The following is a 15,219-nucleotide window of genomic DNA, read 5'->3' on the forward strand; positions in this document are numbered from 1 at the left end:
ACGGTTATTGAAATCGGTCGTTCCTGTAAGCGTTTGTATGATTCAGAGTGCAAGTTTGAGAGAAGTGAATAGCGCATCACCGTATAAAACGGATACGATACGATCATAGTTTGTAAATCACCACTCGCTAAGATTTTCGAGTGCCCATTATTTTTACTCGCTATTTTTCAAATCTACTCGCATTTTGCGAGTATTTCTCGCTAATTTCGACCCCTGGATTATACACAAAACCATAAGCAATTGTAAAATTTCATTCTTGTCTAATGCATACTCAAAAAACAAAAAAAAAATGATACCCAATAAAAATTTAGACAGATTGACAGTGAAAGTTATTTGGTGCTCCCAAATTAAGAGTGTGGGGCCCTTATAACAGAATGAGCTGCTTTTCTGAATACAAAGCACTAGATATATTAAGGCTGTAATAAATTTCATCAATAGGACTATATATGTACTGTTGACTGTCATAAATATGTTTCGGGTGTCAGACCATTATATGTCCGATAACTGCAAAAAAAATTGGGAAAATTTCGGAACCATTTTATTTAGTATGACATTTTGAAATTGAAACAATTAAGTCTTTTGCTTCACTAAACCAACACCAAACTATTAAGATAGTTGTTGCAGTTAACCATTTCACCTCTGTGCATTTGGACAAGCATAATCCAAAACAATGTTACACCATTGTACCAAAAGTGATTTACAAGACACTGATGAACATGTACCTATGTTTCAGACTTGAGTCCTCTAGAGTACAACCACTGTCCTTGGCGGTGTCCCTCCACCGTGTCCCAAACAGACGGGATCCATCGTCATTTTGTGTGTTTGTGACATCATCATGACAACTGCTGAACTGCTTTATCATGACATCACAATGATTATGAGAAGTGTCAGTACATGTCAGGTAACTGGAGTTCACAGTGAAATCACCACTGCAGCCCACAGTTCCTGCAGTTTGTACACTATCACAGACTGAATAACACACTTGAGAGGAATTCTGGGAATATGATGAGGCACCCTGGGAATGGGACGTCTTAGTGGATACGAGACAGTCATCCAAGTGGTTATAAGACGGAACAATGGAATGATAAGAATCAACATTTTCAGTTGCCGTTGATCTTGAAGAAATCAACTGTGTCAAATTTTCTGATACTTGCCCGTGATCTCCCTCCTTTTGACCCCCCTCTATAGCAGCCTGGAAGCTGCCACTGCGACACCTCGGGTATCGCTGCTCTCCCGGGAGACAGTTCTGATTATCTATGGCTGCCTGGTAGCTGTATCTCCTCTGTCCATCTCCCCGGTAACAGCAGTCCAAGTTCTCATCCTCCTCTGTCTCCATATCTCTAAATTCCTCCTCAGAAATCCTTCCCCGGTCCAGCCAGAGATGTTCCAGAGATTGTCGCTCATTCTCAGACCTTGTATCTGTATACACGTTATTTTGTGAAGTCGACTTTGACTTGGGATGCTCTTTGCTTTCTAAGTGGTTCTGAGTGAGGAGGAGGTCATAAGGTAATACACCTACAATTGAAGAAAATAAATTAACACATATAGGGCAGAATTCAGTCAATTCACACTTGTTCGTAACTGGAAACAGTGCATGTGTACTAAGCATAAAACTGTGGTCCACTACAGCATACTTCTAGAATTCATTCAGGTATTGATCGAAAGGTAATGTCACACGGAATGTGCATGTTAAACATGCCTGAAGTAAAAGTATTAGGAATATGTTACCGGCATGTGACCTTAAAATTTCTGTGACAACATTTAATTAATATCCATCAAACAATACTGCATGGATACAAAAAAAAATGGAAATGACCAAAGAGAATTTCTGAGAGTTTAGCCTACAATGTAACTCTAATTTTGTATAAATACTGTAAACACAATAACCCAATAATTATAATCCATGAGATCACAAATACTTTTTGTTGCTAAACAGTCATTTATTCTAAAGACATATTAACTGAATTACACATCTAAACAAAAGAAAAATACACAAAAGCGAGTTTCACACCATAAATCTGAGAATACCAGAAGTCAATAGATAAAATATTAAATCTCCTCTGATAACACCAAGCTTAAGTGTGAATTCCATCATCTCTCAGATTGGATGAGTTGATGTAACCCCCCAAAAAAATTACACTGCAGTGCACTCATGGCATAATTATGTCTAAATCTTGTAGTTCGATCATGTTGCCTGAATACCAGTGAAAATAAATACTAAGTGATGCTATCATTCACAATCATGCGTCACTTCAAAACTATTAAGAAAACAAACTCGTTTTCTTTTCTGGTTTATGCATAAATCATCTCACTAAAACAGAAGCTGAAACTTACCACTCATCTGAGAGACTTTCCTGAGCACTTTGTCCGAGTGAAGGAGTGATAGTGAGTGATTGCTCCTCATCTGAAATCAATATCTACTTTGTTTCACAATCTTTGTTAACCATTGGCTTTAATCAAACTTGGTAAGAAGGTATCATAATCTTACAGCACAATGTCCAGGGTCTTTCTGAATTGTCTTTATTGTAACAAAGGGCATGCAAAGACATTTGTACATGTCATGGTCAAGTACTCTAAATCTTGTAAACACTACTGAATGAAGACTTATAATTTTCAGCAAGAATATTTGTTTTATTCTGGGTCATTCAGTATGACAGATTAGGACCTTGAACTTTCACCAGGTGACCTTTTAAGTGAAAGATCATCTTATCATTTCTCTGGTCATCATCTGTGTAAATATGTATTTACTGATTATAAGGTCTGTGGGTGGAAAAGTTTGTCAATGAGTTAGTGTCTTACAGATGTGTATTATTATAAGTCTTTTTAGAATAGGAAAATTTCATTTTAATTTAAGATTCTTCACAGACAAATAGGGCTGTAACAAACAATATACCAATACCAATACATCGATATATTGCAATATTTTCAATGTTTTTGCCTTTGATACCTGTACAAATTGTATTGAGAGCCATTTCCACATGAATGTGTACTTGTAACAATGTCGGTGAAGTAACAGATAAATATAGGATATCTATTTTTAATGGCTATAGTGACAGAAATGAACTTCCTTCTACTCCTTTTGAACTTGGAAGCTTGAACAAAATAAAATCTACAACTGAAATTGTTTCCCCGTATGAAATTTTTAGACGTACTACGCCTGGAAATCAAAGAAATCCAGGCGTACAAGAGACGTATTTTTGAAAATACGGTTAAACTTGAGACGTACACGTATTTTGACAAAAATACGTCTCCTTAACCCAAGGCGTACTTTTCAAACTCCAGGTGGATTTTGGAACTTTGTTCATTCTAAATAGGGAATTCAGAGACTTAGACTTTTCAAGAGGCATATTTTTTTGTTAAAAGAACTTAGTCAATTTCATGAGACGTATTATTATAAATCCAGATGGATTTTCTAACTTTGTAACTTTTTTTGAAATTGAAGCTTAATTCTCTTTAAATTTCCTGCAATTTCCCAAAGATATTAATAAATAATTGGCATAATTTTGTCAGAAATTTGAGACACATTTATTCCAGTCATAGTATTAAATAATTGATCATTATAAACAAACTTCTTATATCAATCCACAATGAGAAAAAACTTTTTAAAACAAGATGTGTTAGTAATGCCCCCGATAATGGCCAATTCCGAAGATGGCCAAGGTCACAAGGACAAATATCTTGGTACCAGTAGAAAGATCTTGTCACAAGAAATGCTCATGTACAATATGAAAGCTCTAATATTTACCATTTAGAAGTTATGACCAATGTCAATTTTTTAAAAAGTAGGTCAAATGTCAAAGTCAAAATGTTTAGTACCCAATGAAAGGTCTTGTCACGAGGAATACTCATGTGAAATATCAAAGCTCTATCACTTACTGTTCAAAAGTTATTAGCAAGATTAAAATTTTCAAAAAGTAGATCAAATGTCAAGGTCACTGGGTCAAAAATATTGGTACCCACGGAAAGGACCTGTCACAAGGAATACTCATGTGAAATATCAAAGCTCTATCACTTACTGTTCAAAAGTTATTAGCAAAGTTAACATTTTCAAAAAGTAGATCAAACTCCAAGGTCAAGGTCACAGGGTCAAAAATATTGGTACCCACGGAAAAGACTTGTCACAAGGAATACTCATGTGATATATCTAAGCTCTATCACTTACTGTTCAAAAGTTATTAGCAAGGTTAAGATTTTCAAAAGTAGGTCAAACTCCCAAGGTCAAGGTCACAGGGTCAAAAATGTTGGTACCCACGGAAAGGTCTTGTCACAAGGAATACTCATGTGAAATATCAAAGCTCTATCACTTACTATTCAAAAGTTATTAGCAAGGTTAAAGTTTCAGATAGAATGACAGACAGGACAAAAACAATACGCCCACCGATCTTCGATCTCGGGGGCATAAAAAAAAAGAATGTTAGAACTGCATTTTTCTGGGTTAAAGGATTTGGCGTTTAACTATAAAATATAACTACATCCAATATATTTGATCAAAATAAAGCCTCGTGAGCTTCTATACCGTAATTCACGTTTCCAACCCTGATCAAGAAAACGCTTACGATAAGATGTGGTAGATAAGCATATGCAAGAGTCTGGATTACCAAGACTTTAACAGACTTCCGCCAAATTTGAGCCCGCCATCGACAACATGAGCAGGAAAAGAGTGGCAAAGTGATGAAAACGGAGATCCTGAAGCTAATACAGCCAGAAAAACGGGTACGAAAATTCTATTATACTATTCATGTAACAGTTTAAATATATTTCCACGATGAAAAAATAATAACGATGAATTGAGAGGGTGAGCTCATCATGCATCCTAACCTTGGCGGAGATTCGGCTCGCTCGGCTGGAAATAGTAATTGCCCATACCCACTGTATATCATTCATAAAGAAAAACAAACCATAGGAACCCTTCAATATCACGAGATAATCTATTCCTTCATGGAAGTCCTCATTTGAACGGAAAATTTAGTGACTGTTTTTAATTTGGGATTTTCATACCTATAGGCATTAATGATGGAGATAACAGTCAAATTTAAGTTATTTGAAGCAAACAGCAGTGTCGCTTAAGTGCACATTAATTGCTAGAACCAACCGGAGCTGAATGTAAATTTCCAGGTACATGTATGAATTATGAAGGAGTTAGCTGCAATAATGTAGCCCTCTCTGGGTTTTTTTTTTGGTTTTTTTTTTTTTAGGGAGAGGGCTACAACTCCTTAGGATCTCCGTAATGGTGCAAATGCGGGAGTGATTCACTCCCGCAACATTTGCGCTCATTCTAAACATTTCCTGACTTTCTTTACGTAAATAAAATGATATTCTATGTTTCTTAGTCAATATATAAATATACAACCTGCAACTTAAGAATTGTGAGGCTCTAGTCTACCGTTTTCAACAATTTCGATAAATTCCAATTTCTTGATTCATATTTGTGCACCATGTTTGATGTACTGAAGTTTCAACTTCCGATTGTCAAGTCATTTGCATATGCCATATAAGGTAGTATTTACATCAATGGACAAGTATGGAGGCGAACTCTATTTCGTCAGTATTGAAAAGGTTTGAATTTAATATCAAGTTAAAAACCGAACAGCAGAGTGAAAATTCTTTCTGCAACAATATGGTTTTCCTTTCTTTGTTGAAGTGGCTCGAGTAACATTTTCGCGCTGATTGTCAATGTTTAGGTTTTTCATTAGATCCACCTACGAGATCTCGCGATAACAAGCATGGCGGAGCAGACAAAGAATTTTGCATGCTGTACATTACATTTAATGAAAAACACCTTTATTAGACATGGACGAACACAAAGTTGGTACTCCTTTTGGTGTAAACAACATTTGGGACTAATACACAGAGTTTATTATCGGTTATTCATAAAATTATTTTGCACCATTACGGAGATCCTATGGAATTGTAGCCCTATCCCGAAAACGTCAGAATAAAAAAAAAATCGGATAGGGCTACATTATTGCAGCTATGAAGGAGTCTGCTCCGAGATTCGGTGGCCCTTTTCCAAATTTCCAGCCCAGCCGAATCGCCCGCTATATTGTCCAAATATAGATAAATCTTGTTTGAAATGTCACATGTGTTTCCCCAGTGTTCGAAATTAGTTTAAAACTTGGTATAGACAACAGGGCTATGCCAAAACAAGATGACATAGACCTCATAAAATTGACATTGACCACAACATTGAAAAAAATAGCACAAATTTAAAACATTGTTATTTATTTCTAATGTGCTTAGAAAACATATTTTCTTTCCATTCCCATAACAATGTCCTTCTTTCCTCGTAACGTTTATCAGATGTCGACTTTTAGAATAACTCTATTGCTTTAAACCTAGAAAATCTGCATAGACAATTTGGTCTATCCCAATTACAATTGGCATAGACCAGTGTCATTTGACATAGATTCGGTCTATGGTTAATTTCGAACACTGTTTCCCTAGCTTAAAATACTCATGAACTATTGAGATATTTGCCTCCTATTACATATTAATAAAAAACACTTTATTTTGTTCTCACTAGATAGTGACGATTGAACTTAGGAAAATTTAAAATGCTGAAATTAAAAGGAAGAAAAAAGGTTAGTAATTCAATGAACATACGGTCTTGTGTTATAATATATATAGAACCTGTTCAGTTTGGGTGTTACCTTTGCTGAGTTTTTCAAATTGATACATTTTATTTGCCTGCATTACTAAAGTTGCATTTGATATATATAGGAGGTAGTATTGCACTACACAATCGGGGGGCGGGGCAAGGAATTGCAAATTAATTAGTTGTGAAAGTAGAAACAGACGTTAGATGATCTTAAAGAGACACTACAGCTCATTTTGCGCAAAAATCATGAAATGACAATTTTCCCAGCGCTTTCTCAATTTTTGTTGCATTGTTGAAAGTATGAACTTTGCGAAAATAACACTTATCTAAAGTTAAAAATTATCGTTTTAACGTAAAAATTAATACTTTTGATGGCCTATACACAAAATATCAAGTCTCCTCCTTTCAGTCTTCAGACGCATGCGCATAGACAGTAAACAGTGCAGCATGTCGTCCAGAGAGAGAAAGTGTAGTTGATAGATCTAGAATTTTGACAGATTCTGTGAGAAAAGAGGTAAAATTAGAATGAGATAAAACTCATACGTGAAATAAGATTTACCTTGGTATCAGTTTGACCGTTGGAAAACAAACAGCTCGGAGAAACACATGTAACTCAGTGGCGGATCTAGCATTTCCAAAGAGGGGTGTGAAAGTCAAAGATTAGCCAAAGTAATCGGCCATTCTGGTGCAAAATTTGGATTTTCATTTACAATCTGTGGGGTAAAAAGGGAGGGGGATCCTGGCCCCCTAAATCTGCCATTGAGACTAGCTGCGAAGACACCACGTTTAAAAGTAAGTGCTATTTTTATCTGAACACGACACGTGTTAGTTGTAAAAACATCGGTCAGTGGGAACATGGAAGGTCTCTGTTGAAATAATGATTTATAATTACTTATTATAAGGAGCAGGGAATAATCTTATACTTGAAAGGTGAGTGTGGACCCCCTTGAAGGGGAATTTAAATAATTTCCTACAGAACACCTTTGCTGTCATTCAAAACCACGTGATGTAAATAAGCATTCAAAAGTCCGAGTCAGCATGAAGAAACCTTTGAATTCCGAACGATCTTCAAAGCGCAGTTGAGAGTAAATTGATGCATCCCAATTGTTCAAAATTGTCAGTATCGATATGAAATTTATCATTTTATCAATACATGGTTTTAAAAACACTTTATTAAAATGTGGAAAATGAGCTGTAGTGTCTCTTTAAGTTTATGTAAACAAATGTATCTAGATAGATAATGCATTCTTTACATTTTTTTCTGCATAAGAAAGTATCGTTAGGTTTTAAACCCAATATATTCAGAAAAGTTTACTGACATTTCTTATATTTTTATCATTATTCAACAGAAATTCAAGCCGAAAACAAGAAGAAATAAAGAAGCAATAATAGACTCAAACCAGCAATCTTTGCAAATGCAAGAATGTAGAACCCAGCAGTAATTATGTGCCCGAGTCCTGCAGTTCGAATGTTCTAGTACTCGTCGGGAACACTTCTGGACCTAGCAGTATGCTTAAGACTACTACATCAATCAGCAACACACCTGTACCAGTCAGCAACTTGAAAGAACCCTGCTATACTCGTGTGTCTGTGCCATACAATAACTCAGTTGTACTTAATGGTCAAGATGTGTTAACCTCTGTCAGCAACACCTCAGTACCTTGCAGTTAAAATAAGCCTGAGCCAGTAAGCAACTCGAAAGAACCCTACTGTCATACTCGTGTGCTTGTGCCAAATAACAAAATTTCGAATGTAATTCTTTGAGATTTATTTTTAATCAACTGCTCTAATAATGATGACTGTGCTATTCAAAATCTCAACACTCTTAGCCTATGGTCTTTTCTCAAAGATTCAGTGTTTGATGATTTATGGATTCAAAGGAGAGTATATATATACATTATTTGCTGTGGTTCGGAATTACCATAGTGCTTAACAGTAATCTTATTACAGTTTATTTCTAGTCATCATGATCTATTGTTTTAAAATATTAATTATGTTCCCCAAACAAAGTTTGGGAACATATTGTTTTTACTCTGTTTCTTATTATTATTATTTTTATTATTCTTTTTCTCCGGTACTTTTTTGTCCGGTAGTGTTCTCAAAAACTACAAAAGGGATCGATATGAAACTTTCCAGGATAATAGTATAGCGTTTGTAGATGTGCATAGTGATAGTCATTTTGTCTGCACGTGCATGCACGCGCGCGCACGTGCACTGCAATTTTGGTACAAAAAATGGAAAATCAGAATATTAAAGGGATCGATATGAAACCTGAATAGGATGATAGTATATCATTTGTAGATATGAAAAATGATAGTTATTTTGTCTTCACGCGCACACATGCGCGTGCACTACAAAATTTGTACACTAACTTTGGAATCAGTCTAACTTTTTTGTTGTTCATTGAAATGGCTTGATATTCATATCATAGGTAGATATTGAGAACCTTAACTGATTTGCATGGTCAAAATTACCAATTTGCACGCGCATGCACTTCATTTTGATTGGATAATACTAAAACGTTTGTAACTATCTTATCTATAAAGCGAATGAGATGATATTCACAGCATACGTAGACAATATGTGTATCTATATATTGGTGTAGCAAAAAAATGCCAACGCACACGCGCATGCGCGTGCAACGTTTTTTAAATGTTCATTTTTTAAAGGACGATAACGTTTTTGTTTTTCGTCAAATTCTATTGATATTAATGGTTTAGATGTGTCTTGGTACTCCTTACAAATTGCTGTGGTTAGAATTACTGCTCAGCACGTGCATGCACGTGTGCTGAATTCTGATTGGACGATTTTAAAATCGCTATAACTTCCTTATATTTGGTGGAAACGTTATGAAATTCACACTGTGGGTATATGATACACATGCCTGTTGAACGACATCAACAAAAATTCGGATTCATACACGCGTGCGCGTGTATGCACGTGCAACGCTTTCTTTCATTTTTTGGTACTGAAATGACCATATTGAATTTACTACATGTAATTAAAGGCTAAAATAAAATGATTTTTTGCTATAGATTCACAAGTACATCACTTTTTAATTGGGGGAGGTTTGGGGAACATCTGTAACGGTCCCCGTTACAATTAGAACTAGTTAAGCTCTGATTTTAATTGTATAATTTCATTTTGATTATGTTTATAACCTAAATTCAAATCTTTGTCAGAAATTAATCTGTTATGTTAATAAATATTTTGCTTTTTACATATCTATACGCATGGGGGGGGGGGGGGGGGGGGGGGGAATGGATGCGCATCGATGGGCTGATATAATTTTTTATCTTTCTATTTCAAATTGGTATAATTGTCAATTTTGTGAAATATTACATGGTAACTGTTGTAAGTTTCATATAATGTCCAAAAATTGTTGCAGATATAGCACCCCCTTGTAATTAACCTTTTACAAATTTACTCTATGGGACATAAACTGACAAATCATTGGAAAAAATTCAACTCTACTCCATGAAATGTATTTGAATTTTAATATCACATGTATAATGTGTCTATTTTTTATCATTTTAAAAATTTGTTTGCATCCTTAGGATCATTATGAATTTGTGTTAATTACTTATTGAACTACATATTACATATATTATTAGAAATATTTAAAACTACTATACATCTGTACAATCTCCTTTGTTAGTTATGTGATTATTATTGAATGTACTTGTCAACTGATGAAAAATTTAAGCTGTTACACAGGCATAATTATGTATTGTTAAATACATGAGTTCCAATTTTCAAATACCTGTCAGTTATTGTGTTCATTATTTTTTCAATCTTGTATTCCGTTATAGGAGTTACTAAATATGCAGGCCACAAGTAGACTCCTGTATGTAATTTTTTTGCCTTGGCTGTTGATGAGGCGTATTTTCGCTAAAGACGTATTTCCTTATTGAGGCGTACTTTCTACAATTGGAGGGTTTTTGTATGGGTGTATTTTTGCTAGTCCTAGTTGAGGCGTATTTTCTTTTTAAAGGCGTACTTATTAATCTAGACGTACTAATTTGCATAATTCAAGCTAAATTACGCCCGGAGTACGCCTCAGGTACGCCAGTATTTTCCATAGGATTTGTTGTTAAAAATCTAGCTGGACTTTCAGAATTATGGGTACGCCAGGAAATTTTAAAAATTACGTGAGCAAATTTTCGTACGGGCAGTGTCAGCACATCTTCACAGCAAATCCTTAAAACACATACATTTTCATGAAATTCTGTTAAAGGTTTTTGAGGAGTTAATTGTGCTGACAGGACATACATGTTTCTAACATATTTTCTCTAAAATATTTTTCATCTCCTCAATATGAAGGAGTTCTTGTATGATTTCTGAAATACACTGTAGATTTAAATTTTATAGTGTAGTAATATTACTTGTATGATTTCTGAAATACACTACTGATTTAAATTTTATAGTGTAGTATTACTTTTTATTATATGATTAAATAATTCCTAGCTCTCTCATTGGCTGAGATCCAACAATGTAGAAATCATACTACGTTATGTTTACCTGCACGTAACCTTCCAGGTGAACATAAGGAATTATTTTTTCCACAAAGGACCAAAAATAGGTCGTTGAAACTTACAATTAAAGCAAAGAACAATCTTGAAGGGTTTTTTAATCATATAATAAAACAATTATTGCTGTTTTTGAGGTCAATACGATGATTTAGCCACCTTCGAAGTACAATATTCACTGAGCCCGAATACTTGTTAATAATTATGCAGATTTCGCACTGCACGATACAGGTGACATCACAATAGCCGATATCAACAACCAGTCCAAAAATCCATATCACCTATCAGACCAGCGTATAAAAATGCATATCAAGCTGGAAATTACGCATTAGCTCGTAACAATCAACATATCAAAGTTTCAAAACATGATATATCAATGTTTCAAAGTTTTTACTGCAGTAAATCAATGTTTGAGAGTTTTTATCAAAGTTAAATTAATTAAATAATTAATGTATTAAAGTTTTTACCACAGTTAGTCAATGCATCAAAGATTTAGTATTAATAGTAAGCATGGTAAGTCAATGCACCTAGGTTTTTACTAGAGTAAATCATTGTATCAAGGTTTTACAATAATAACATATTAATTAATGTACCAAATATTCCTTGATGTACCTTTAAAATGAAAAAAAAGAAGTAACCCACATGTCATGAAAAGAATATCATTTTATAAGATCAGCTCTCGGACTCTGTATCAAATTTTTATAAAACAAGAGATGTTTGTAAAACACATATGCCCCTCATGGTGCAAAATTGAAAAGGGTTATACATACACATCATTTAATTGATAGTAGTATCATCAATTCAAAATATTGAGCAGACAATATCTTCCTATGTCAAGAGTGAATTGACCATGTGACCTAAATATCAATAGGGGTCATCTACTCCTTATGCTGTACCAGTGTATCAAGTTTTGTGTCAATGAAGCAAATAATTCTTAAAATATAGGAGACAATATATTACTATGTCCAGTTCAACAATTGACTTTTGACCTCAAAATCAATATGGGTCATCTTCTCCTGAAGATGTACCAGTGGACTAAGTTCGATGTCCGTCAAGCAAAAGGGTTATCAAGATATTGAGTGGACAGTATATTACTATGTTCAGTTTGACTTTTGACCATGTGACCTCAAAATCAATAGGAGTCATCTCCTCCTGAATATACACCACTGTACTAAGTTTGATGTCTGTCAAGCAAAGGGTTCTCAAGATATTGAGCGGACAGTATATTCCAATGTCCAAGTTGACCCTTCACCTTTAAACATGTGAAATCAAAATCAATAGGGATCATCTTCTCCTGAAGATGTACCAGTGTACCAAGTTTGATGTCTGTCAAGCAAAGGGTTCTCAAGATAATGAACGGACAGTATATTCTTAAGTCCAGTTTGACTCTTGACCTTTGACCATGTGACCTCAAAATCAATAGGGGTAATCTTCTCCTAAACATGTACCAGTGTACCAAGTTCGATGTCTGTCAAGCAAAGGGTTCTCAAGATATCGAGCAGACACTATATTCTAATGTCCTGTTTGACCCTTGACCTTTGACCATGTGACCTCAAAATCAATAGGGGTCATCTTCTCCTGAAGACGTACCAGTGTACCAAGTTTGATGTCTGTCAAGCAAAGGGTTATATTGAGTAGACAGTATATTCCTATATCTAGTTTGACCCTTGACCTTTGACCATGTGACCTCAAAATCAATAGGGGTCATCTTCTCCTCAAGATGTACTGGTGTACCAAGTTTGATGTCTGTCAAGCAAAGGGTTCTCTAGAAATTGAATGGTCAGTATATTCCTATGCCCACTTTGACCCTTGACCTTTGACCATATGACCTCAAAATCAATAGGAGTCATCTACTCCTTAGGATGTTCCAGTGTGCTAAGTTTGATGTTTTTCAAGTAAAGGGTTCTCAAGATATTGAGTGGACATTATATTTCTATGTCCAGAGTAGATTGACCCTTGACCTTTGGACCTGAAAAACATTAGGGATCCTTTTCTACTCATAACCAACCCACATATGAAATATCATTATCATCAAGTGAAGGTTCTCAAGATATTGAGCAGACAACATGTGGTCTACAGACCAACCGACCGACAGACTGGCCGACCGACAGTTGCAAAACAATATGCCCCCTCTTTTTCAAAGGGGGGCATAAAAAGTGCATTTTATGATAATGATATCGGGCCACTCGGACTGATATGACACATGATATGGATTTTGGCATGTAATATTCTTTATATATATATCAGTGGTTAGATCACCTAAATAGTAATGCAAGGGTCCCGGGTTCGATACCCGATTGTTCCAAAGACTTTCCTATCCTGCTTTGCTACAGTAATGTCTATTTATACAACTTACTGCACAACAGAAGAGCTGACTTTACATTTTTACTTGCAACAATCAGGATCTATCAAAATATGCGAACCCTAAAACAGACATGGTAATCAATGGTAATATACTCCAAAGATTTTTTGAGTGCTAGTGAATTCAACGTGAATATCACGAAACAAGAATATCAGTCAAACTCCTGTCAAGCTCTCCTAAACACATCTATCCAATAAACTACTTCATGAAAGGTTGATGATTCATATGAAAAACTGTTAAAATAAGGAATTTTTACATGTTCTGGGTGATCTTGACCTTTGGATACATTGGTCCACAAGCCCTTGTCTCAAGGAACTTATGTGATCAATAACAGTAAAATCTGCCATAGTGACCCACTGTATTAAGCGACTCACTGTCGCATGTGAATGTAAAAAGTTGATCTGAAGGCGTTACCCTATCTATTGTACCTGTATTACATGACCACTTGTCTAACGCGACCAACGACCGTGATTTTTAAAACCTTTTCATGCAATTTCACGAAATTTTACCTTTATTTAACAACTGTACATTTTTCGATTACAATTTTGGTTGAGCAAGACTATTCTGAGAATGATCGCCACTAAAACTTTCGTTTTTAAAATACAGGTAATAGTTTGGTGGTGATCTTGTTTAGTAGTCACTCTGAATCAATTATTATTCATACCCAATTTAAGCTATCAATTGGTTAACGTGTAATCAACATGCAGGGTCATGTGTGGTTAATTAACAAAGTTCTTTATTTAACAAAATCAAGGATCAGGGAATCAAGGCCGTCGTTTTCGAAGGTGTGAATTTCAACAGACTTTGAGATGTGTGGGGTAGATCGGATATGAAATCTCCCACCTGGTATACCATCATGTTTAAAAGAGTGGAAAATGGGTCTGATTGCGATTTAAATCAGGTAAATATTGTGTTTTGGACTGAAATTTTAAATGGAAAATTCGCGATTTTCCTGTACGAGATACCCAAAGTTTCCAGAATCATGACCCACTTTGACAAATCTGGAGTATTTGACAAATCCTAAGTTCAAGAAAGTTGCCTGTATTAATTCAAAACATTTAAGATTTGCTGTGCACAATGGATACTATGATATATTTAATGTCTTTCAAATTGAATAGCACATTTCCAGCATCATTGTACAAAAGAAGACGCAACACTTCATCACTTGCTTTCATGCTTACCACTAGACAAAACCTGCATGCATTTCATAAATGAGATTTAAATCTCAAGTAATATGAAATGCATGCACATTTTAGCATTCTTAAACAGATTAAATGTAATTTTTGATGAATAATAAATGATAATACAACACGTTGTATTTTTGATTTTGAACTGCAATGTATTTTCAATTTTCTTTTAGAACTATTAAAACCCTACTTGATATTCTTATTAAAGAATTCCAAATCCATGTACAGTTATTTTCTCCATTATTCAAACTATTTCTGTATATTATTTGTGAAATGCATTTACTGTGAAAATAAGCAACCTGTATTAAGAGACCACCTGTCATATGTGACCTTTTGTCCATTCTCCATTGGATGGTCTCTTAATAAAGGTTTGCAGTTGACGGTATAGCAATTTTTGTTGAAAGGTTTAGGAGATATGAGCTTAGATGGACAGAAGGACGAATGGACTCGAGAAACGTCTTGTAGGTCCTTAACTGTATTGTTACATCTCTGTATACAAATAACAAGTAAGCTCATTCAGGTTTTTAACAACATCAATTAGCA

The 15,219-nt window shown here is 34.9% G+C and overlaps 1 protein-coding gene and 1 long non-coding RNA gene across 3 annotated transcripts in view; one reads left to right on the forward strand and one right to left on the reverse strand.

Moving 5' to 3' along the window:
• The window catches only part of LOC125660869 (uncharacterized), a 118,336-nt gene that overhangs the window by 61,292 nt on the left and 41,825 nt on the right, over positions 1-15,219 (reverse strand). For both annotated transcript variants that reach the window (XM_056159215.1, XM_056159216.1), the window contains 2 exons: positions 2,335-2,404; positions 723-1,515 (listed from right to left, as the gene is read on the reverse strand). In XM_056159215.1, the coding sequence (XP_056015190.1) occupies positions 723-1,515; positions 2,335-2,404 (863 nt within the window). The remainder of the gene's footprint in view (positions 1-722; positions 1,516-2,334; positions 2,405-15,219) is intronic.
• On the forward strand, positions 4,600-9,819 carry LOC125660872 (uncharacterized). Its single transcript, XR_007364518.2, has 3 exons — positions 4,600-4,713; positions 6,524-6,581; positions 7,948-9,819. It is a non-coding gene; the product is annotated as an uncharacterized LOC125660872 (long non-coding RNA).

This window comes from Ostrea edulis, chromosome 3 (assembly GCF_947568905.1).
Source record: "Ostrea edulis chromosome 3, xbOstEdul1.1, whole genome shotgun sequence".
In the NCBI taxonomy this organism is placed as follows: Eukaryota; Metazoa; Mollusca; class Bivalvia; order Ostreida; family Ostreidae; genus Ostrea; species Ostrea edulis.